General features: G+C 42.1%; 2 protein-coding genes across 5 annotated transcripts; both read right to left on the reverse strand.

Moving 5' to 3' along the window:
• Window positions 1-8295: 8295 nt before the first annotated feature.
• Window positions 8296-13679, reverse strand: otpa (orthopedia homeobox a). Of its 4 annotated transcripts, none has more exons than XM_029745899.1 (3): window positions 13549-13679; window positions 12582-12982; window positions 8296-9117 (listed from the first exon to the last, which is right to left on the reverse strand). In XM_029745899.1, the coding sequence occupies exons 1-3, from the start codon at window positions 13583-13585 to the stop codon at window positions 8590-8592; spliced, it is 966 nt and encodes a 321-aa protein (XP_029601759.1). In that variant the 5' UTR covers window positions 13586-13679; the 3' UTR covers window positions 8296-8589. The 4 variants fall into 4 exon arrangements, with proteins under 4 accessions (XP_029601759.1, XP_029601758.1, XP_029601757.1 ...); XM_029745898.1 differs by having other exon boundaries at window positions 12561-12982; XM_029745897.1 differs by having other exon boundaries at window positions 13510-13679.
• Window positions 13680-18302: 4623 nt separating this feature from the next.
• On the reverse strand, window positions 18303-23746 carry tbca (tubulin cofactor a; the record flags this gene model as incomplete). Its single annotated transcript, XM_029745895.1, is given in 3 exon segments — window positions 18303-19296; window positions 20209-20295; window positions 23620-23746. Coding segments are annotated over 3 exon segments (295 nt in total), but the record flags the coding sequence as incomplete, so codon positions are not given.
• Between the last annotated feature and the right edge of the window lie 1541 nt (window positions 23747-25287).

Here is a 25287-nt window from a genome sequence, read left to right on the forward strand (position 1 = left end):
CCATCTCACCTTCCCTGATAGGAAAACAAATGGTTATGATGATGGAAAAGGATTTAAGGTGTGATTTAACCGAGAGCTGGCTACAGCATTCAATAAGAGCCACTCCCACATTTACCCGGCGCTAGCTGTGCTGTGACTGTAAAAGCCTTGTAATGGAGAGAGGCTCATTCCTGACCAACACACCTCACTGTCCCTCCGCATTACCTCCTCACTGTGTCCTGCTTTACCCACTCATACCTCTGCATCCTCCATGCCCATACACACTACAACTACACTGACAACATTCACACTATACTGATACACACTACATTCACACTGATACACATTACATTCACAACTGATACACACTACATTCACAACTGATACACACTACATTCACACTTATATACACTACATTCAAACTATACTGATACACACTACATGTAGGTAGAGTCCGGTGTGTGTGCATAGAGTCAGTGCATGAGAGTTAGTTTACGAAAGTATCAATGCGGGTTGTCCAGGTAGCCATTTTATTCGCTTTTTAGCAGCCTTGTTTTGTAGTCTTATGGCTTGGCAGTAGAAGCTGTTCAGGGTTCTTTTGGTTCCAGACTTAGTACCGCAATGGTACCACTTGCCATGCTGTAGCAGAGAGAACAGTCTATCGCTTGGGAGGCTGGAGTCTTTGAAAAAATGTTGGGCCTTCCTCAGTGCATGCTCTGAGTATGCATCCTGGTATTCCATCCAGGCCTTGTAAATTTTAACCTGTTTAAAGGTATTATTTACATCGGCAACAGAGAGTGAGATCACACAGTTGTCCGGAACAGCCGGTGCACTCATGCATGGTTCAGTGTTGCTTGCCTTGAAGCAAGCATAGAAGGCATTTAGCTAATCTGTTAGACTCACATCGCTGGGCAGCTCGCAGCTGAGTTTCTCTTTGTAATCTGTGATAGTTTGCAAGCCCTGTCACATATGTTCAGCATCAGAGTAGAATTCGATCTTAGTCCTGTATTGACGCTCTTTGCCTGTTTGATGGTTTACCCAGATTAGGTCGTAGCGGGATTTCATTTAAGCATCCGGATTTGTATCCCGCTTCTTGAAAGTGGCAGCTCTAGCCTCAAATTCAGTGTGGATGTTGCCTGTAATCCATGGCTTCTGGTTGGGCTATGTACGTACGGTCACTGTGGGGACGACATCATCAAAGCTATTGATGAAGCTGGTGACTGATGTGGTAAACTTCTCAATGTTATTGGATGAATCCAGGAACATATTCCAATCTGTGCTGGTGAAACATCCCCTTCCTTGGACCACTACCGTATTGAGTGCGCTACTGGTACTTACTGTGTGAGCATTTGCTTGTAAGCAGGAAGCAGGAGGATGGAGTTATGGTCTGATTTGCCAAAGGGAGGGCGGGGGAGGGCCTTGTATGTGTTTCTGTGTGTGGAGTAAAGTAGATGTAGAGTTTTGTTGCACAGGTGACAAAATGAGCTAAAACGGATTTCAGTTTCACTGCATTAAAATCACCGGCCAAAGAAACATCGCCTCTGAATGTGCATTTTCTTGTTTACTTATATCCCTATACAGCTTGTTAAGTGCGGTCTTAGTGCCAGCATTGCTTTGTGGTGGTAAGTAAACAGCTATAAAAAGTACAGATGAAATTTCTCTTGGTAAATAGTATGATCTGCAGCTTATCATGAGGTATTCTAACTCAGGCGAGCAAAAACTTGAGACTTCCTTAATATTAGAGATTGCTCACCAACTGTTGTTAACAAAGGCACACATCCCTCCTCCCTTTGTCTTGCCTAAGTCTGGCATCCAGTCTAGACGATACATAGAAAAAACAGTGAGATGCATATCCATGTCCTCGTTCAGCCACGACTGAGAAAAATAGGATATTACAGTTTTTCATGTCCCGTTGGTAGGATAGTCTCGAACGGAGCTTATCCAGTTTGTTCTTCATTGATTACACATTCGGCAATAGAACAGAGGGCAATGGTGATCTACTGTATTTATTGGCCGAGATAGTCTCGTCAGGGTGCCTCCTCTCCCCTGTCTGTCTATCGCCAACGCTTCCTCTTTCGAGGATTAGGGCCTGGTTCTAGTAACGCCCAGAGCTGCCGACTCGTTGGAGTAGACATTTTCATCCAAATCGAGGCTAGTAATCGGTGTTCTGATGTCCAGAAGTTGTTTCCGGTCATAGGAATTAATGGCAGAGACATTATGTACAAAAGAAGTTACGATCAGCGTAAAAAATACACACAAAATATCAGAATTTGTCAGGAGCCCGTAAGACAGTTGCTATCCACTACAGGGCCATGTTTTACATTCACACTGATATACACAACATTCAAACTGATACACACAACATTTAGAGCGTTGGACTAGTAACCGAAAGGTTGCAAGATCGAATCCCCGAGCTGACAAGGTAAAAATCTGTCGTTCTGCCCCTGATCAAGGCAGTTAACCCACTGTTCCTAGGCCGTCATTAAAAATAAGAATTTGTTCTTAACTGACTTGCCTAGTTAAAGGTAAAATAAACATTTGAAAAAATCTAACTGATACACACGACATTCACATTGATACACACAACATTCAAACTGATACACACAACATTCAAACTGATACACACAACATTCAAACTGATACACACAACATTCACACTATACTGATACACACGACATTCACACTGATACACACAACATTCAAACTGATACACACAACATTCAAACTGATACACACTACATTCAAACTGATACACACGACATTCACATTGATAGACACAACATTCAAACTGATAGACACAACATTCAAACTGATACACACAACATTCACACTATACTGATACACACGACATTCACACTGATACACACGACATTCACATTGATAGACACAACATTCAAACTGATACACACAACATTCACACTATACTGATACACACGACATTCACACTGATACACACAACATTCAAACTGATACACACAACATTCAAACTGATACACACAACATTCAAACTGATACACACAACATTCAAACTGATACACGCTCAATTCAAACTGATACACACGACATTCACACTGATACACACGACATTCAAACTGACAGACACAACATTCACACTGATACACACAACATTCACACTGATACACACAACATTCACACTGATACACACAACATTCAAACTGATACACACAACATTCAAACTGATACACACAACATTCAAACTGATACACACAACATTCAAACTGATACACGCTACATTCAAACTGATAGACACAACATTCACACTATACTGATACACACAACATTCAAACTGATACACACAACATTCAAACTGATACACACAACATTCAAACTGATACACGCTACATTCAAACTGATAGACACAACATTCACACTATACTGATACACACAATATTCAAACTGATACACACAACATTCAAACTGATACACACAACATTCACATTGATAGACACAACATTCAAACTGATAGACACAACATTCAAACTGATAGACAAAACATTCACACTATACTGATACACACAACATTCACATTAATAGACACAACATTCAAACTGATACACACAACATTCAAACTGATACACACAACATTCACACTGATACACACAACATTCAAACTGATACACACAACATTCAAACTGATACACACAACATTCAAACTGATACACACAACATTCACACTGATACACACAACATTCAAACTGATACACACAACCTCCACACTGATACACACAACATACACACTGATACACACAACATACACACTGATACACACAACATACACACTGATACACACAACCTCCACACTGATACACACAACCTCCACACTGATACACACAACATACACACTGATACACACAACATTCACACTGATACACACAACATTCAAACTGATACACACTACATTCACACTGATACACACTACATTCAAACTGATACACACAACATTCAAACTGATACACACAACATTCACACTGATACACACAACATTCAAACTGATACACACAACATTCAAACTGATACACACAACATTCACACTGATACACACAACATTCAAACTGATACACACACCATTCAAACTGATACACACAACATTCACACTGATACACACAACATTCAAACTGATACACACTACATTCACACTGATACACACTACATTCAAACTGATACACACAACATTCAAACTGATACACACAACATTCACACTGATACACACAACATTCAAACTGATACACACAACATTCACACTATACTGATACATACTACACTCACACTACAATACAAGAGGTGTAAAGGCAGTGTTAAAGACCTGTATCTCACGACTGATAAGAAGAAAGTGTTGTATACAGATTTATTGTTGTAACAATAATATTAATGTACAATATACTGCAATAACACTGTTACAACACATTCCTACTGTAATATAATAGACAGTGACTGGAGTAGTGTGGTCAGAAACTTTAAGAGCAGACTAAGGAGCATGCATGACCAGATTCAGGCCTCTGTCACTCCAATTTGTCACATGAGTAAAACTGTAATTGCTGTTTATCCATCGTCATAGGTTAATTATCCAACATTGACCTATCACACACACACACACACACACACTTTGAGTGCTCTGTTCTCTCAAATGTTTTGCAAAAATGGATGTGGGGTGGTGATATCAAAATGTCAAATATGACAACTATCTTATCATTAAAATATCTCTAAGTGTTCTGTGTGGTCCAGTGGTTACAACCGATGACCCTGGCACACATGTATGCCAGAGTCGTCAAAGGGTTCAAATCCGGCCCACTGCCCTTTAACGTCCATGTCTATCCGACACTTAACTATCCATTCAATAAAGCAAAAAAATGAAATAATACTCTTTAAAAACTGCAACAACAAAAAATAACATTTGATTTTCACTCTCTGTCTCTCTCTTTCTCTCCCTCTCTCTCTGACCCCAGTGATGCTCCGTTCATTTGCTCTTATGGATAGATAATGGGCACAAAATTGAATCTCTTCATTTGCATGTAATATAATTAAGACATTCTCAAACGATGACGGATGGTGGGAGCTGCTAGGTGTCAGTCAGTCTAGTCAGACTGGACCAAACACAGCCAGAGCAAGACTCTTCACTGCTTAGACTGAAATGAATAAAATCTGGAGATGGAATTCTTCACCATGCGCCATCTGGAACAACAATCACCAGCCAAGATATTCTCCTGTCTGTCAGACCAAATGATGTCTCTCCACCATTATAACCATGCCTTCCCATCATCGTCAGACATATCCAGAGTTGTATCACACCATTAGTAGAATTAGAGTAGAATGCAAAGATCTAATGCTCTTCTCTGTGTTTTTAAGAGTGATCCAACCAATTTTACCAATGGTTGTGATAATGATTTAAACATTGGTACACACTGTGCATAGTACAACATCACTAGTATTAAATTGCTATGTTATTTTTTGTGACCAGAGTTGCTATTGTGTTCTCAGTTATTCTCATCTATTTTTGCGGAATGGTAGTGGTAGTCAATGTTGCATTAAAAACATAGGACATACTGATGTGCTAGTTGGAATATTGGCTATAGCAGTTGCAATGATATCTGTAATCTTCTGCAGTGACATTTTCCAATGAATGGGTAGGTAAATGAGGGTGGAACAATGCAGTCTGGCAATATATGCATAAACAGCTATTGTACATCAACGCATAAACACACACTCTCTCAGGAATCTTTCGAACACATTCTCTCACCCTTTTAAATACACACACAAACACACACGCACACACACTCGCACGCACGCACGCACACTCACGCACACACACAGAGCCTGAGAGAAAATTAATGAGCTCTCATTCATATTCCTGGACAAAGAGAGCCATATTCACCCTTGGATGGTTTATTGACTGATTTCATTTATTTGTGTGAAATAAATAGGAGGTAAACATTGGCTCGCTCCCACATTTTCCGCGACACACTCACTGCACAGAATTCTGGGAGAAATGATCCCACCAACAGCGGGGTCACTGATTGGCTCTCGCGTCAGTGTGTGACAAATTACCCAATGAGAAATGGTTTACCCATTTCCACAAAGTAATTAACCTGGGTGATAGTGAAACAAATTATTACATTTATGTAATATTATTTCGCATCTGTCGCCAGGACTGGGAAAATCTTTATCCCTGTGCACGCCTCCCCAACCCTCCTGATTGTCTTGTGATGCTCTGTGAATATTAACACATCCAGACGTCGACACATGCGCGCACACACACACTGGCGTTCACTCGGCTATTGAGTGCCAGTTGCTGCACTTTTTGTAGCTTTATTATTTATGCATGCTAGTTTGTATGGAGGAGAGCATCCACATCAACAGTGATACTCCACATCATGTGCTGGATGTTCCGATCCAGGTAAAGAACAGGCAACAATGGGTAGATCTTGAATGTAATAATATTGAGAATGTAACCTGAAGAAGTAGCAGTGGCAGCCAAAGAAAAACAGGCTGTCGGTGGGTTTCGTTAACCAAACTACCTTCTGTTGCCCAACCCCAGACAACATTACTAATATGATGAGGATTACTATTATTATTTCAATGAACTCATTTGTAAACACATTAGTGCATTTACCAAGCCTCTCATATGGAGACATTGTCCTATATCCTCTCTTCAGGTAGTCCCATGCTCCAACCATAGACACACTATAGGCCTACTGTCATAGGCAGAGAAGGTCACATAGATCAGTGGTTCCAACACACACACACACACAGAGAGAGAGAGAGAGAGAGAGAGAGAGAGAGAGAGAGAGAGAGAGAGAGAGAGAGAGAGAGAGAGAGAGAGAGAGAGAGAGAGAGAGAGAGTGGGGATAAGATATGTGTAGAGTTTAATAGCTCGCTCCACATGCTTGTTTGATGTTCTGTCGGAGGCGCTGTAAGTGATGCTGCTACTGCACCACGATTTAGAGCTTGTCGCCGTTTTGTTGGGGAGATTATCCTCAGGGACGTGCGTTAATACAGCCGAGATTGCTCCAAATCTGGGTTTGATGAATGAATCCGTGATATACATTGACATGACGAAACAAAATATAGGCCTGTACAATCAACGTTACAGCGCGATAGTATCCATCACATCTAAGGTCAAACCCGTCAATGGAGCTCGGGAGGAAGAGAAGGCAGAACTCAGGGCACGGTCGCATTTACTTGACATATTTGGTTGGATAGGATGTGTCATTCGATTCGGCAAAAACGTTTGTTGTTTTGAAAGATGTGCACGACAACACGTATTTCTGTTATAGAAATTTTAGAAATATATAAATATAAAGATATATTATTCATTGCCTTGAGCTTTCATATCCATAACACGCCCACATTCTTGTCCACTTGCTTTTCTCTAGTCTGGGGGTGGAATTCCATCAGGAGCCTACGTCGGTGAAATATCAGTAGCAATACGTATTGGACGGATATACTGTAGACTATTTACAGCTCGTTGTTCGATAGGTTGATGTTTTGATCATCGGTTTTCCTATTTATTGTAGGCCAACTGTATATCACCGGAGACCGGTGACTCATGCCCGTGCCTCCGAGTCCGGGTATAAAGCATTTCAGGGAAATAAAAATAAACATTAGGTCAGTATTTGATTTTGATAGGCTGGATGCATGCGTCACGTTCAAGAAAAGGAGGTTGATTCGTGCTGTGACATATTGAAAATGATTTTAATTTGTTCATTTACAGTCAATTGATAAAAACATGGCCATGAAACGAAATGGTTCGTTCAGTATCAGATCAAACATTTAAGAAATTCTGATATGATAATAAGCACAGACAATAATTTAGAACATATCACAAACTGACCAAATGGGAACAAGTCAAGAATGCTTCCTCTACACAAAACATCCTATATAACAGATTATATTCAAGTCGATTTTTCTTGTCTTAATTGTAGGCCTGTTTCCGTAAATTTACCTTGGCCAGCACATGCAGTCAAGTTCGTTTCCATGTTGTGTGATTCCTTTGAGATTATCGCTTGTCTTCCTCTTCCGTTGTATGAATCTTTTTATGCTTTTCAAACAAAAAACTCCCAGGTGTGTGCCCGTGGCCCATCATGGTTACATGCTGTGCAGCAGGTGACATTAAAAACGAGTTTTATTCTTTTTGAGAATTTTTACACCCTCGACCATCAGCCGGTGGAAACTGTTAGAAACTCCAGTAGCAAATATCAATACTATTTTGTTATAGACAAAGGAAAGGAAAACGAGGTGGTAAATATATATTTTTTAATAAATAAAATGATAAACAAATAAATAAATATACATAGCCTACATGTAAAATAAATCAAGTTATAAAAGTTATAAATCAATACATGCACATCATAAATGAATAAGCTAAACATTTACCCATTTATCCACCTTCAAATCGTTTGGTTTTAGTATTAGTGTGCCAACAAAACTGTGGCTGTTGTTTGCTGTTGCCTTGCTTTTTTGCTTGGAGACATTCTCATCCTTGTCCAACTGTATTGGGCTGGATGTGTTCAACAACAAAACAAAAAATGATAGATGACAAAGTAAAAAAACGCGTAAAACGTGGCGCTTGGCTTGGTGGTGGTTGGCCTACTACTAAGTAAAACTCATGGATACTGTGTGCTCCAGCGCTTTTCGCCGCAGGGAGGCGATGCTCGTCCCTCTCCAGACGTCATTTTCCGGGGAGCTACACAGCTGGGGAGAGCTCGTCACGTTGGTGGGACCAGACAGGGAGGCCGGGACCATCCCGGGGAACGGGTTCTGGTAGAGGTGAGACTGGAGCCCGGATCCGTTCGACGACATGTTGGATAGCCCCATGGAGTTGGGCGGCGGGCCGGACAGGCTGCACTGGGACAGGGACTGCGCCATGGCATGCTGGTGCTGGCGACCCAGGGCTGGAGGGAGCTGCAGCTGAGAGACGCCTGGCATCCCTGCCGTGGCCCAGCGGGTGTCGTTGGCGTGGAAGGAGCACAGGCTGTCGCCCATGGCCGCGGCGGCGGCAGCAGCAGAGTTGAACTGACTGTGCAGGCCGTGGTGGGTGGGCAGCAGCGTTCCCGGAGCGCGGAAAACGTTGGTGGTCTTCTTGCGCTTCTTCCACTTGGCGCGTCGGTTCTGGAACCAAACCTGGAGTAGAGAGAGAGGGAGAGAGATGGGTTAGAATCTGGCTACAGTGTCATCAATGTGAGACACAATGAGTAGGCTACTGTACATTTCTCTATACGGTCACTTTAACGCACGGGAAAGAGGTTTAGCTTCTTAGAAGAGCAGGAAGCCCATAACACATATATTTCCATTACAAATCTTCTTTATATCAGCGGATTCCATGAATAACACTAGATATGATATACAACGGATGAAATGATATGCCATAAACGAAGGATTTGATATCTTACATGACATAACGCCAAAAACCATGTCGGTAAATGGTCTGTGGTATGCCTGCATTAGTCCATGGATATCATACAATAAAAATGGCGACGTCAGAAAACACAATAGCCCTATGCGGGAGGTGGTCCAGTCAGCTGACAGTATGTGATTGGAACTGTTATGAGCCCTATAGCCCATGATTTTGATATGCATTTTAAATAGGCTAGCCGAAACCCGTTTACTATTTACAATATTCAAAAAAATTATACAGAGCGACTAACAGTAGAGTGCATACCTTTTTCGTACTATCAAACTTAGCTTATATAATTTGCTGCATAACATGGATATAAACACTTACTTTTGGCCTACACAAAACAGCAATAAAGGCGTTATTAATGTGACCCAGGCCTCTTTTAAATGCCACAAGCAGTGTTTATTCTGCGGGTCCTTGAGAGACTGTCTATATAGATCTCATACTAGGCCTAACCCGGTTAGCACCGATGATTAATGTGAAGATTTGGTTGAGGAACTGTGCCGTAGTATTAAGAGGCCCAATCTCAGTCTATCCCCCAGAGCAGCCAGCCGTGAAATCAGGCCTCAAATGCATTACACTTCAAAGGAAAGAAAATGCAATTTCTCATTCTGTTTAAAAGACAGAGTACACGTTCAGCGCTTCCGCCATTAAGACGTGGAACTCTGACAGGCCCATTTCAGAAGAGAACAGCGCGAGCTGCATGCGCCTTATCATTTGAAACATCCCAGATGTAGGCTATTTTTACCCACTGGCTTCCTATTATTATTATCATTGGCTATACGCTTCATATAGGGCTCGTCATTTCGCTAATTATTATTTTATGTAAATAAAATATTGAAACCAAATTGATCCGTGCAATAATAATGATTACCGCTGTTACTGTTTCACATGTGAACGACTCCTCTGCATTTTTCATTGCTGCTTAATAAGCCCTTATCGCAATAAATAATTCAGAAATTGGTTGATAATAATGGATTTGGTTTTATTGCACCATCACCGTGAGAAGGGCTACATGGTAATGCAGGACGATGCATCAGAGGACCCAAACCAACTGCTATGTCGAGCTATTATTGAATGAATCTCGTGAGCTATTTTGACAACTGAGCTATATGGAATGTAAAGGGCAACAAAATAAAGCATTAGGGCATACCATTGATCCTGTTGTCACCTAATATCAATATAGATGTAATTATGTTGTAAAAGATAGTTTAATAGTGAGGGTATAATAAAGATAAAATCATCATTCCATTTTCATTATGCATGAGAACGCACGAATATTGGCCCACTCCAATAGGACAACTAAACGAAAGGTTATTAGATTTTAAGGACCAAAGTCATTGTCTAATAAAATAGCCTACCTCTTCTATCATTTCATCTGGCCCATCGAGAGTTGTATGTGTGGCTTATTGCATATGCGCATTATCATTTGTGTAGTTTACCGTGCATAATAATTCAGTCAAATGTATGCATGCAAAATTGAATGTTGCTTTTGATACAGTGATTAGGAAAAATACACTCATATTTAGGAAATTCTTATTTTCATATATTATATCGGCTACCTAGACCTACATTAAGATGCCCTTAATATTTCCACGTACAATCTGTAATTTTCAGATATTATGAAAACTTACACTCATGGAATTTAAATGATAGTAACTATCCAAGTCGATTTGTTAATACAACTTTGTAGCCATGGGTTGCACGTTTCATCCCAATCTTGTTTTGAACGTTCGTTTTAAGAATGATGCCCAGCTGAGAATTCTGTTCAATGCGGTCTCAATGTGTGGTGATGAAGATTTCATCTTAAATGCATAACTGGAGCTGGGAAACACGATGACATTTCAAAAGGATTAGTAGGAAAAGCTTTTGTCATCATTGTGATGTCTCCAGATTGACTTTAGATGCAGTATAACGCTAGCTAGTTAATGTTGATGGGAGAGCAACCAAATGTTAGCTAGCTAACGTTAATAACATTGCTAGCTATTTCTGACGAACTTGAGAGAGATGGCAATATTGCCATGAGCTAGCAAAGTAAACTTGACGACATTATAATAATGGCAAAGTTGTTTTCTACTAATTATTTGTCTACGTTAGGAATGTCATTTTATTTCCAGGCCACTATAGTGTACATTTGACGAAACAGTCACTAGCCCCTGCTCAGAAAGACTTGGCATTAGGCCTAAACATCAATCAGACGTCAATATTCTGCGGCATCTGTAGAATGTCGATAACAATGGCAACGACGCGACAGAGTGACGGAGGTGCACCTATGGTGAAAGCTGTTTTAATCTCAAATGTAATTTTTATTAGTTCTGTTCGTTCATTCTGGACAATTGTATCTCATAACATCCCGGTTTTGTCAGCTCTGTCTTGAATAACATCATTTTGGGAAACGTTTCTTGCATCTGGTTTCAACCAATTCGCTGTAGAACGTTATTACCCGGGCTCTTGAGCGTTATTTTCAGAACCATTTTGTCAGAGATTTAGGTTAGTCTAGCGTACATTTTGTATTTCCTGATACGTTTAACAACAAAAACAAGACCCTCAAAAAAATACAATCGAGGTTCAGGTGTAAACTATTATTATTTTTGACAGAAGGAAATAAAAGATGGTTGCCTCGAGGAACACAAGGCGTGGCCTATATGCTATTCTCCTTTAGTATATCGCTAATGGATTAAATGTAGTTTTAGTTCCAAGGGAATAGCCTATTAGTGGTAAATACTTTAGGTTATTATACATTTCTAGTGGCCAAATTTTTACGCAGTATCAAGATGTATGGTAGGCCTATTTTAATTCCTTCATTAGTCTACACCTCATCTTCTTTAGATTCAAGCTACTTAGCCTATATTATATTGGCACTTTTGTGAGTTGGATATTTTCACCGAGTGGTAATTTAGACTGTAATGAAGATGTACTTTGCAATTAGCCGTGGTGCCTAGTTACTTGAGGAAATATTGTTTTTGTGCACGTGAAGTGAAATAATAACACCCACTGACGGTTAATATTTACATCATTTTTGAGGGTTAAGAGGGCAAATTACATACACATTTCATCACATCATTTCCCGCAGTATTTGTACACTACTCTTACAGTGTTATTATAGACTACTTGTTTCAAAATCATTTACTATGACACATACATTTCCCAATCCATATCACAAACAAACCTGCACGCGAGATTCCGTTACCTGAACGCGAGATTCCGTTAGGCCGATCCGTAGGGCCAGTTCCTCCCTCATGAAGATATCTGGGTAGTGCGTTTTGGCGAAGCTGCGCTCCAGTTCGTTAAGTTGGGCTGGGGTGAATCGGGTCCGGTGTCGCTTCTGTTTCTGACTCTGACTTCCTCCGGATTGGCTGGAGTTATTCTGCTGCTGCTTGTCCTGTTGCTCTTTACTGTTGGCCTGCACGCCGGAAGGGTTGGATCCACCATTGTTGATATCGTCTCCGGGGAGCATGGTGGTCCCCTCCACGGTGTCTGGCCCCGGGGCTAGCTCGCCGGAGTGGCCGGGGTCAGGTCCAACTCCACCACCTAGCCTGCACTTCAGAGCCTCCCTGTGACCCAGCAGCTCTGCCGCGGCATCCTTCATCCCTGGATAGACAACACCCGGTCAGAATTTAAAGGCAATGTCACAACTATTTTGTATAGGCTAATGCATAGGAAAAATTTTAAATTAGTATGATATATTTTTAAAATACATTGTTTAGTTAGATTATCGAATGTGACACTTTTATGAAGCTAACGAAGTCTGGCAAGGGGATAATAGTTTGTCATGCATGCAGATAATTGGTTGAACATTTTGTCATTTTACAAAATGCTCTCTAAAAACACGGTGAAACCATCAAAGTGGACATTACATTATGGATAAAACCAGACACTAACTATCTTTTAAACAAGCACATAACTATCATAGGCTACAGCGTTTAATCTAGGCTACTCCTTAATTCCATTTGATCACATCAATAATTTAGAAAACGGTTAAATCAAATTACGCAGTAATATAATAATAATAATTACTTTTCCAATGAATTATCTCACTTAACTGACATTAAGATAAAATAAGAAACAAATTGTCAATTTTCTCTGCTTGATTTAGATTAGAAGTGCCTCCAGCTTACAGTAGAGTTGAAGACCGGAGTTTGGCGACGATAACTCACCGAGGCGAGCATCCAGGAGGTCGGCGTGCGAAAGCATTGCGCACCTCTCCAGTGCGAAATGCTATTTCAAAAAAATCTCTATGACTTTAACCTGTTTAAAAAATATATATAGCCTAAATAAAAGCAAATTCTGTTTGTGGTTAAAAAAGGAGGTTCCTTGCATTATAATGTCCTTTAGAGAAACGGGGAGGCGCCTAACAACCCAATGAACCCATGAGCTTCTTTAAAGGAGAGCCAATCAGATTTGAAGCTCTAGATATGTCAACAACCTCGAGACCCCAGAGCAGCCAGCCACTCAAATTCTCCCATCCAGCCAAATTCACAAGTTCATTTCTCCTCATTTCTGTAATTGGCTTTGATTTCAACTCCAAATTATATCAAATAAAATCACTTGATTTAATATCTGTGAAAGCTTCGACCCATTTGATAAACTGGATCAGCGCAGTATTTGTTTAATTGTGCGTGCTGTTGCTGCCTTTCTCTATAATGGATGAGCCCCAGGTTTGAACAACGACTGATTTCCCCAAGTTAACAGCCTCTGTGGCTACATAAACATATTAGACTCGTTTCTGGCGTGTGAATGACACAACATATTTCCTACACAAATAACTGCCTCAAATTAGGTTAAACCTACATAGCTCGAGTATGAAAGCTCTTAGTGTGCATTTTATACCACATCTTATAACCAAGTCAAGGTTACGTTTATATCAAGTGTCTGTTTAAGTGGCTCAATGACTTGTGTTTTAATAGCAAGGCCCTTTGTCATTTTTAAACGGTGAACGGCTGTGGATATTCTTAGTTTCCCCAGACATGTTCGACCTCTTTTATCCAACGTGTCCCAGTCGGTCCTGCCTTTTGGAGATGAAGTGAACCTCTGCTAATGCCTCTTGCTCCCCATTCAGCCAACAACAAAGTTTAGATTAGCGATATATTTCTAACCAGAGTCATTTTCAACACCATTAGGCTTTTATGTAATTCGTGCCAAATCTATACGATTTTTATTACAATTATTAGAGTAAAATCAGTATAAATTAGAGTTGATTTACAACTGTTTAGGCTCGACGGTCATGCAGGGTGGGACTTATTGTACATGATATGTGAGCAAATTAAGTGCATAATTCAGCGGAAGGTTGAAACTGAGTTGTGACTGAACATGATCTGAGGATGTTTCCCTTTCATGGAGACAGCGGATCTCCCAGAAGGCGTGGATTGCACTAGAACAGACACAATCATGCTTTAAACACTTTGCTGTTGGCCAATTGCTTTTCATGGTATTGATTTTTCATCCAATCTGCCCAAATTAAGCGTACTCATTTCAGTCAGACCAAGCAGGTAGGCTATAAACAGGTATCCAATGTAGTCTATAAATATACCGCCATTATACCAATTAGCACATTAGGTTCTTGTCACACATCATGTTCCCAAAATATATAAGGGACACAAAAGAATCCAACAGGCTCCCTACAGCTGTTGGAAGGTTTTGTGAAGCTAGTTCATTTGTTGTGGAGTGAATGGTGCCTTTTTGGAAGTAACACAAAGGATGCGTCCTAGCGTAAACTTGGGGCACTTTGGGGTCCTTTCCCAGCCCATCTCGAGTTGAATTAGCTCGGCTCATCTTTTATCTAGTGGCAATCTGGTGGGCCGACCGACCGGGGAGCGCGAGAGAATCTCGGACACAACGGGGTCACTGGCAATCGCTCACGCGCCACGCAACCGCAGGGTAGATTATTATACTGCGCGTCCTGAAAATGAAAAAAGAGAGAAGAGTGTGGATTCGATTTGGAAACAATTGTCTGTTCCTCTGCGTTTTCATATCCCAAATGTCACAGAACGTGGATTAAACCGCCGGAGCAGAGAATGTGTGCTTAATTCAAGATGTCCGGGTTTGTGTTGTTCTTTCCACACTTTTTATTTGAAGAACATACATCTTTTATTTGCTATATTCAACATCAACGAGATGTAAACATATTAGCGTTATAAAATTATAGAATATGTTACCAGTTTATATGTGTCAGTTTAGGCTGTCTTCGGTTGTGCGCTGAAACAATAACGATCATTTAAAATCATGACTTTGTTTGGTCTTCGCTGCTCAGTCAGAACAGCAGCATAGCGGTGTGATTGATTGCGCGCTTCATTTTACGAGTTTTCAATAGCTCACGGCTTTTATGGCTGTACAAACAAAAGTAAATGACTCCTCTCTGCTCGCCAGCTCACATTTAACCCGGGGAAACGCCTAGAGGCAAGCGCATTGGCATGGTGCTCCAAGGCATGGGAATAAAACTGTACTTTTAAGGATATATCATGTACAAAAATACACATAGGCTTCATGAAAATGCTTTGTGCAGAAAGTGACCCTACATTGAATTCCACGCTCTTTGATGCACCTTGTCTGATCGTTCTACAGTGCTGTAAAGGGCAAACGATGGACTTGTTTTGGCGGATGAAGTGATTTTCCTCTTATAAATAGGTCTCAGATTGTTGCCCAAAGACAGAGGAGACAAACAACAACTAGGCTGAAAACACATTGGCTCCCTCTAATGCAATTTATTCACCTAGTTTACTTCGTACAATACCTATATATTGAATCTCTGTACGACAATACCTGCCCCAGAACTAAGCACAGGGATTTTAAGATTTATTGGCGAAACATGGTGGATTTACTATTTTATTTAATGAAAGTCATTTGTGGGAAGAAATGTAACCGTTTCCTGGTGCGACAAAAGGTATTTTCAGTATATGTTTATTCCGGTGGAATGTAGGCCTACACTGTGTAACCATAGGCATATCCCCTTTCTATAATAATAACAATAATAACAATAATAATAATAATAGGCCTAATACAATCAGTCAAAAGCATCAGACATTATAAAATATATCTCAAATAGGCCTACGCTATTGTTTATTATTGGCCTTTGAGTACATTTTATAGAATAAAATCCCGAGTTCATCACGAACAAATATAGCAAATAAACAGCAACCTGCAAAATATTGAAATAAGGGACTCGAAAGCTAATAGGCCGATACATTTTTTTGCCAACTGCCTATGAGCAACGCAGTCTCACAATCAATTCGTGCATATATGCACATAATTCATTACAGCAAATTTCGTGCGTTTTTGTGCGTTTTGGTGTGGCTTAATTCGTGAGAAAAGACAGGAATTAGGCAATTCAATTTGGTGCCATAGTGAAACATGATTATTTTGATTGTATTTATTGATGTTGTTATTACTTTCTACATTGTTTTATTCGAAGGATTCTCGGTGTTTGGCTATGTCAACACCTTTACTATGTATTTCTCTAACGAAATTGTAACCCATAATTTAACACAGTGTGTCTGTGTATGTATGTGTGTGTCTGTGTATGTGTGTGTGTGTGTGTTTGTCAGATAAAGGTCCTCATTTCGCTGAATTGAATAAGCTGTAATTAGGGTAAACAACAAGGAGCAAAGCAGTGGCTTCTCTCCCTGGCTGAGATTCCCATAACAAGCCCACATCAATCTTATCCAACATAGAAATACAAATAGACAAACAAACCAACTCGCCCCCTGCAAGTTAATGCAGCGCATCTGAGTGGAAAGTAGACATTTTCACGCGCTCTGGAGATGAGGAGTGACTTTTAATAAAACCACAAGAAAAACAAATGTAATTCTATACGCAGTAGGCCTATTGGAACTGGAGATTTCCAGTGCACCTCTCTCTTTCCACCGGGGGCCTTGGGCATTCGCTGGCGCACCGGGAGTTTCATGCAAGAGTCACAGCGTGTTACCTTTTGCCCGTCACCACCACCAATGCCCGTCACCACTCTCCCGCGTGCATTCTTGTCTCGGGCCACGCACGGTGCAGAGAGCTAACACCGAGGATGGTTTTTGTTGACACTTTTTCCTTCTTTTTATTCTTCTCCTCTCCTCCTCTTCATCCAGGGTGAATCTAATTCATCGGGCGTCTGTATTCCCTCAATTAGAGAATTCTAAATCGATCTTCCATTTGCAGAAATGCCAGTTTAACAAATTAGATTCTTGTTTCGTGCAGGTGATTTGGTGACAGTCGGGGGATTAGAAGTAATAAATTGTTGTCTTTGAGTTCTGGGGAGGAAAGAGAAGCGAGAAAAGAGAGGCGCTGTGCTTGCCAGGGCTACATCCACCAGGTGCGTCGCTTTGCCTCGACGTTTGATCACAAATCCAGGTAGCGCCCGCGGACCACCACCGCATCTCATGCTTCAATTAGCGCCGCTGCCCTCTGCGCGGACTCGATTAGACCGTGATTTATCCGAAATAAATATAATTATGGTTCCAAATAAAATAATCAGCATTGAAGAGCGATTTCCTTAACGAGATGGAGCGGCTGGATGTCACGGAGAGACGCGCGCCTCATTAGGGCGTTAATAAGACTTCGGGGTGATCCCGATAATTATCGAAATCTGTAAAATAAGACAAATGTAACCTTAATTTGTCTGCCCAGTCAGGTTTTTTATCTTGCATAATTAGACTGGCATTTAGGTGTCTTGGGTGCCTTATCCTCGAAAGAGGGTGAATTTAGAGAAAAAATGGCCATGAGATTTAACATTTAGATTCAAATTATATTATTAATATCGGGTGATTTTAACACAGGCGTAGCAACCTAATACATGTTTGTCAGCTTTAATAAATATATTGGCCTACACCAAACATCTTCAAGCAGTTTAGGGTTTTATAAAGACTTAAATTAAAAAAAACAAATTAAACTAATGGAATGAAATTAAACTTAAATAGGCCATGTACGAAATGAATGTTTTTCCTTTATTTGGTTGGCATATCGGTAGGCATATTTTGGTCAGGTAAACAGAAACTATTCAGCCAATTCCACAGTGTTACATAAAACATATGGTAACCCAAATCAAATCTGGAATTATAGTTTTTAAATGTCTACATTTGCAGACCAAAATAAGCAATGTGAATTTGTGGACAAGCCACAGTGTGACTTGATGCCCAACTAGGCCTACTGGTCAATTCACGGCCAGCCTGTCAGATCCACTGTAGACTGTCTGGTTAGCCATGACAGTGCTGATGATATCACTAGGCTGCATGGACTTCATTGACCAGCGGAGGTCGGTGTCCTGATTTTTACCTCTAGGAACAGACATCATACAGACAAAAGGACGGATGTTATATGATGATACATAGTTGGATGTAATTTGATATGGTGTAGCTAGCTAGTCTCTCATTCGGATGTTCTTCAGTCCATCACTTATTTTCACTGTTATCTTGATTCTTAAGAACAAATAAACATTAAACTAGGCTAAATATTGAATCAGTCATCAAGAAGAATATATCTCCATTCAAGACATTGAGGAACACTTTCTAAATCAATTGATGCAAGACACTACAGTACTATTGTATAGCTTTAACATGAGTTAAACAATTCAACCAGGCTTCATTTGTAGCTGTATAGTTGAAGAAACAAACCAAGCAAACCCCCATGGTAAGAAAAGAAATAGGGTTTTATTTGCTGCTTGTGTGAGATTGTACACTCTGGAGAAGAATGTCGAGATCAGACTGCACGTTGATTTCAAATGTAGAAATAAAAAATAAAGAGCGAGAAAAAGATGCTGAACGATTTTGTTTGTCTGTGTTTCCAAACAAGCCCAGATGAATGGAATAGACATTTAAGTAGTGCATTACAGAGTGAGAACATCATCCTTCAAGCTTCACTGAATCCAATACGGTCCTGGCCTCTTTGTACTCCTCTGCTTCAGCCAAGTCCTCTTCTGTTTCCTGCAAACACAAGCACATACAGGATATCAATACTAACACTATCATACCCACTGTTAAAATGACCAACCCAGCAGATAGCATTATACCAAATCTAACTTACCATCTACAATCAACCCATAGTTAACCTAGCCATTAAAAAGTCCACAGTCAATTCACATGGCTATTCACCAAATGATCATACTAAAGCCCTTTTCCTAACCCTAGCGTAGCCCATTTTTAATAAAATTAACATTTACAATCCACATATTGATTTCACAGTGGAACGGTTCTAGTCAGTAAAAAAAAAAAAAAAGTATGTGAGGGTCACATCTGTGCTAATCGAGTGCTGCTGGGTTCCTATGGTGACCACCGCAGTGACAGAACTGCTAATGAACTGTAATGTGTGTGTGTGTGTTGGAAGGGGTGAGAGTGGGCTTTGGTAGGAGGTGGAGAGGGACCCTGTCAACCCCCCCAGAGGAGTCATCTGTGATTTCCTCTCTCCTCCTCTCCCTTCCTCACGTGTCTCTCAGTGAGGCCACGGCTGCCTGAGTCCTGCTCTCTGCTAATTGTGAGGACCCTGAGACATGCATATGTGTGGAGGTGGGGTGTGTGTTCCTCTGTCTGGCTTCTTATATCGGTCACTGCATGATCAATGTGTCACTATAGACAGTCTCTCACACACACACACACACACACACACACGATCAGTGTGTCACTATAGACAGTCTCACACACACACACACACACACACACACACACACACACACACACACACACACACACACACACACACCTGCACAACCAGCGTGTCACTTTAGACAGACACACACACCGACATGGAAGCCAAAAACAGTATCATGGATAAAGCTGCAGAAAGAAAGGAGGATGGTCTGTTTCCTCAACGTTTTTCCTTCCTAACAGAGCCGTGCTTACTAGTATCTGGGACAGGTCAGCGTGTGCTATGGTCAAACGCCTGTGACAGTCTGGAATCATCATCTTGGACTCCTGTAGCACCTCCAACTGAAACACACAGAGAAAACACAGATTATTCATCAACACCACCATCTTCATTACCATCTTCATCATTTATAAACATATCAGTTGTGTTAGATTTTCTTCAAGGGGTCCTACAAGCAAAACATGTTTTTCAAAAAGGTTGAAAAACACTGCCTTAGATTGTAATGTATTAAAGGTTGAAAAACAAAGTGTTACAGCTTCAATAGCTCCACTGTGCAGTTCCTTGAAATAGGTTTTGTCTTGGTTTAGTATCCCACATATGCTGTGCTAAGGTTAACATCCCACAACAAGCTCTCTGCCTGCGTGAAAAATGTTATATAGTTATTGATCGGGCAGGGAGTTGGGCAGCAGCAGGGGTCCTCACCTCGCTCTGCCTCCAGCACACATGGGTGAGTGGAGAAGACCAGAGCAGAGAGGTAGCGGCATGAAGATCATGCATGGAGAGGTATTACTACGCCTGTGGGGAAGCTAAGTTGGAGCCTGAGATGTCTGGGTCTGAGATACTCTGGAAAGGCAAAGCGAATGGGGAATTCCCCTGACTGGCATCCTAAAGAGCACAGAGGACTCAGCTAACACTGTTAGTCAAACACACCGCTAAGACATTCCGGAGGTGGAGAGACAGGCAGTGATGAACACACAGACACGGTGAGGTGGAGAGAGACAGGCAGTGATACACACAAACATGGTGAGGTGGAGAAACACAGGCAGTGATGAACACACAGACACGGTGAGGTGGAGAGAGACAGGCAGTGATGAACACACAGACACGGTGAGGTGGAGAGACAGGCAGTGATGAACACACAGACACGGTGAGGTGGAGAGACAGGCAGTGATGAACACACAGACACGGTGAGGTGGAGAGAGACAGGCAGTGATGAACACACAGACACAGTGAGGTGGAGAGACAGGCAGTGATGAACACACAGACACGGTGAGGTGGAGAGAGACAGGCAGTGATACACACAGACACGGTGAGGTGGAGAGACAGGCAGTGATGAACACACAGACACGGTGAGGTGGAGAGACAGGCAGTGATGAACACACAGACACGGTGAGGTGGAGAGACAGGCAGTGATGAACACACAGACACGGTGAGGTGGAGAGAGACAGGCAGTGATGAACACACAGACACAGTGAGGTGGAGAGAGACAGGCAGTGATGAACACACAGACACGGTGAGGTGGAGAGACAGGCAGTGATGAACACACAGACACGGTGAGGTGGAGAGAGACAGGCAGTGATGAACACACAGACACGGTGAGGTGGAGAGACAGGCAGTGATGAACACACAGACACGGTGAGGTGGAGAGAGACAGGCAGTGATGAACACACAGACACAGTGAGGTGGAGAGACAGGCAGTGATGAACACACAGACACGGTGAGGTGGAGAGACAGGCAGTGATGAACACACAGACACGGTGAGGTGGAGAGACAGGCAGTGATGAACACACAGACACGGTGAGGTGGAGAGACAGGCAGTGATGAACACACAGACACGGTGAGGTAGTGGTCAGGTTGCCCTCCCAGTACCAGTGCAGTGGAATGATCCCACCAGCAGCAGGATCAAGACACATAACTAATCCACCCTGCCCTCCATCCATCCATCCATCCATCCATCCACCCTGCCCTCCATCCATCCAGATCTCCCTGCATCCATCCTGCCGTCCATCCATCCATCCATCCATCCATCCATCCATCCACCCTGCCCTCCATCCATCCAGATCTCCCTCCCTCCAACTATTCTGCCAATTCCACAGTGGAACATAAAAAATATAATGCTAACCCAAATAAAATCTTGAATTATAGTTTTTAAATGTCTACATTTGCGGACCAAAATAAGCAATGTGAATTTGTGGACAAGCCACAGTGTGACTTGATGCCCAACTAGGCCTACTGGTCAATTCACGGCCAGCCTGTCAGATCCACTGTAGACTGTCTGGTTAGCCATGACAGTGCTGCCCTCCATCCATCCATCCATCCATCCACCCTGCCCTCCATCCATCCATCCATCCACCCTGCCCTCCATCCATCCATCCATCCTGCCCTCCATCCATCCATCCTGCCCTCCATCCATCCATCCTGCCCTCCATCCATCCACCCTGCCATCCATCCATCCATCCTGCCCTCCATCCATCCATCCTGCCCTCCATCCATCCATCCTGCCCTCCATCCATCCATCCACCCTGCCCTCCATCCATCCACCCTGCCATCCACCCTGCCATCCATCCATCCACCCTGCCCTCCATCCATCCACCCTGCCCTCCATCCATCCACCCTGCCCTCCATCCATCCACCCTGCCCTCCATCCATCCATCCAGATCTCCATCCATCCAGCCCTCCATCCATCCATCCCTCCATCATCCACCCTGCCCTCCATCCACCCTGCCCTCCATCCATCCATCCACCCTGCCCTCCATCCATCCATCCATCCATCCATCCATCCATCCATCCTGCCCTCCATCCATCCACCCACTCACTCTCCATCCATCCTGATCTCCATCCATCCACCTATTGCATGAAAGCATGACAGATGATCTTCTCCACAAGGTGTAATCCCTTGAATAGCTGAGATGAAAACCAAGGTTGCGAGGTAGGGCACACAGAGGACACAAGCCACCGTGGGTCTTTATTGTCTATCACCCTCTCATTCTAATCTAAGCAGGGGAAATGATGGAGGGAGAGAAGGACTAAGAGCGAAAGAGAGCGAGGGAGACGAAGAGGATATGCACCAGCGATCTTCTAGCGGCTGTAAATTACCAGCATGTGTCAGTAATTATCAAACTCCTCCAAAGTTACATAATGTCATTAAATCAGCAAATGACTAAATCGCTAACGATCCCCCCCACCTCCAAGACTAATTCTTCATAATGATACTAAGCTGACCTCATTAAAGTGAATGTAGGGCTACTGGCAATGTCTGTTCGCTACTGTACTAGAATTCTATTTGACAATAGGTTTGTTAAATAAAGCACATTAGAAAGCTTCCACATTTAGCAATGAAGGTCACAAATAGAATGTTGACTAAGAAGAACATTCAATGTAATTTAAGCTATAATGCATCCCTTTAAAACCACTTCCTAACACTTTCCATTAAGTTGCTCTTATACCTGTGTAGTAACAAAGTAACATTGTACAGCATTTTAAAATATCTCTAAAATCCATTCCATATCCAACCACAAAACAATACTAAATTACTATATAACAACTTAATAATGCAACGTTACTATAGTTATAACATCGTTACTTTACAGCTATAAAAGCAACTTCATGTAAAGTATGTTTACAACTGAATGTAAACATCCTTTATTCTTTGTGTTTTTACCCACCTGTTTCTTGATGACATACTTGGCCTCGGAGTCGGCCTCTTCATCGCAGGCCTCTGCTTTCAGTCGTTCAATCTTCTCCTCCTGCTGCCTGGTCTCCTTGACGTACATGACCTTCTCCTTCACCAGCCTGGGGAGTAAATAACAGATGACAAGACACAGTACAGTGTAGTTAAACAACACAATAAAAACTCATCAAAGTTCATGCCTACTAGATTAGTTAAAAACACAAACACCAGAAGCTGTATCATTGAAGCCCTCAAGATGTCAAGGAGGAGGAGTTCTCATTCAACTAACCACCAGGTGAAGTAATAGTAACCTAACCAATATGTCCAGTGTGGGTCTACTACGGTACAGCCCCATGCCCTCCTTGCCTGATCACCACGCTCATCTGACGGTCTCCACTGAACTGCCACCTCTAGCAGGACACACACTACTGGGCCTTTCTACCATTAATTGATCATCAATTTAGTTTCAAATTTGGACCAAGTCAGGTGATAAATGGACCACTCTTCCTTGATTGTTAGTGAAAATGGGCTTGAGTACATTGATAAATGTTGATTATTTATCAATTACGGACCAAATGGAACTAAATCTATTAAATCAATTCAGACCTTCATTGGCATAATGGAGTTTGAAAATATTGCTATTGATAATAATTCCCGACTAATAGTATTTTTCCGGCTGCAGCTTTGCTTGTCGGGACGACAACGTGGAATTCATTTTTCATCAAATCAGCTGTGTGCGTTGGTTCGTGTGCGATCCTTCATTAATCAGGTCCATTACCCAGAAACACCCTCTCCTCAGTGTTGCCGTGGCGCCTTGCGTAGCTGAGGAAGCCAACGGCACTCTGTCATATTTTACCTCAATTATCGCTCATTTTAATATGTTTCCATCAAGATGCTGTTTAAACGGGCAGCATATGCAACAACGAACAGCAGAGGAGCCCTCCACCTCTCTTCTCCTCTCCTCCTCTCTCTCAGGCTTTCCACCGAATGAAGGATGTCACCTCTGAGGTTATTTAGAGGAAAAGGCAGCAGGAATGAGGGAGAGGGGAAGGAGAGGAAAGGGGGATTTAAATAATTTGAATAAAACTGAAGGACAGTCTAATAAAAATGTCCACCCCCACCTTCTCTCATCTAGAGCTGATGTTAATGTTTTATTTCTCTCAGGCTGGGTCTAGGAGCGCTGTGTGTGTGAATGAGGGGTGGGGTCGTGGCTGCTTTTAAATAGACCTGCCACCCTGGACTTAATGGAAAAGGCATCTCTCTGGAAAATAAGGAAGAAAAGGGAATTAGAGCGCCGACACGCATTCGGCCGCTGCCTGCTCCAACAGCACTGTATTTTTGAGCCCCGGCCTAGCCCAATGCCGAATGACAAAGCCAAATTACTGTTGTCATTTTATTAAGGGCATCTGCCTCGCTAGGGCAGAGAAGAGGTACTGACTGGAATGTACAACACCACAAAGCCACTGGAACAGGCCTTACTGGACCTCTCTCTCTCTCTCTCTCTCTCTCTCTCTCTCTCTCTCTCTCTCTCTCTCATATGAGGAATGAGAGCGGGAGAGAGAGAGCGGGAGAGAGAGAGCGGGAGAGAGAGAGCGAGAGAGAGAGCGGGAGAGAGAGAGCGAGAGAGAGAGCGAGAGAGAGAGCGAGCGGGAGAGAGAGAGCG

The sequence above is a fragment of the Salmo trutta genome, unplaced genomic scaffold (genome assembly GCF_901001165.1).
Source record: "Salmo trutta unplaced genomic scaffold, fSalTru1.1, whole genome shotgun sequence".
In the NCBI taxonomy this organism is placed as follows: Eukaryota; Metazoa; Chordata; class Actinopteri; order Salmoniformes; family Salmonidae; genus Salmo; species Salmo trutta.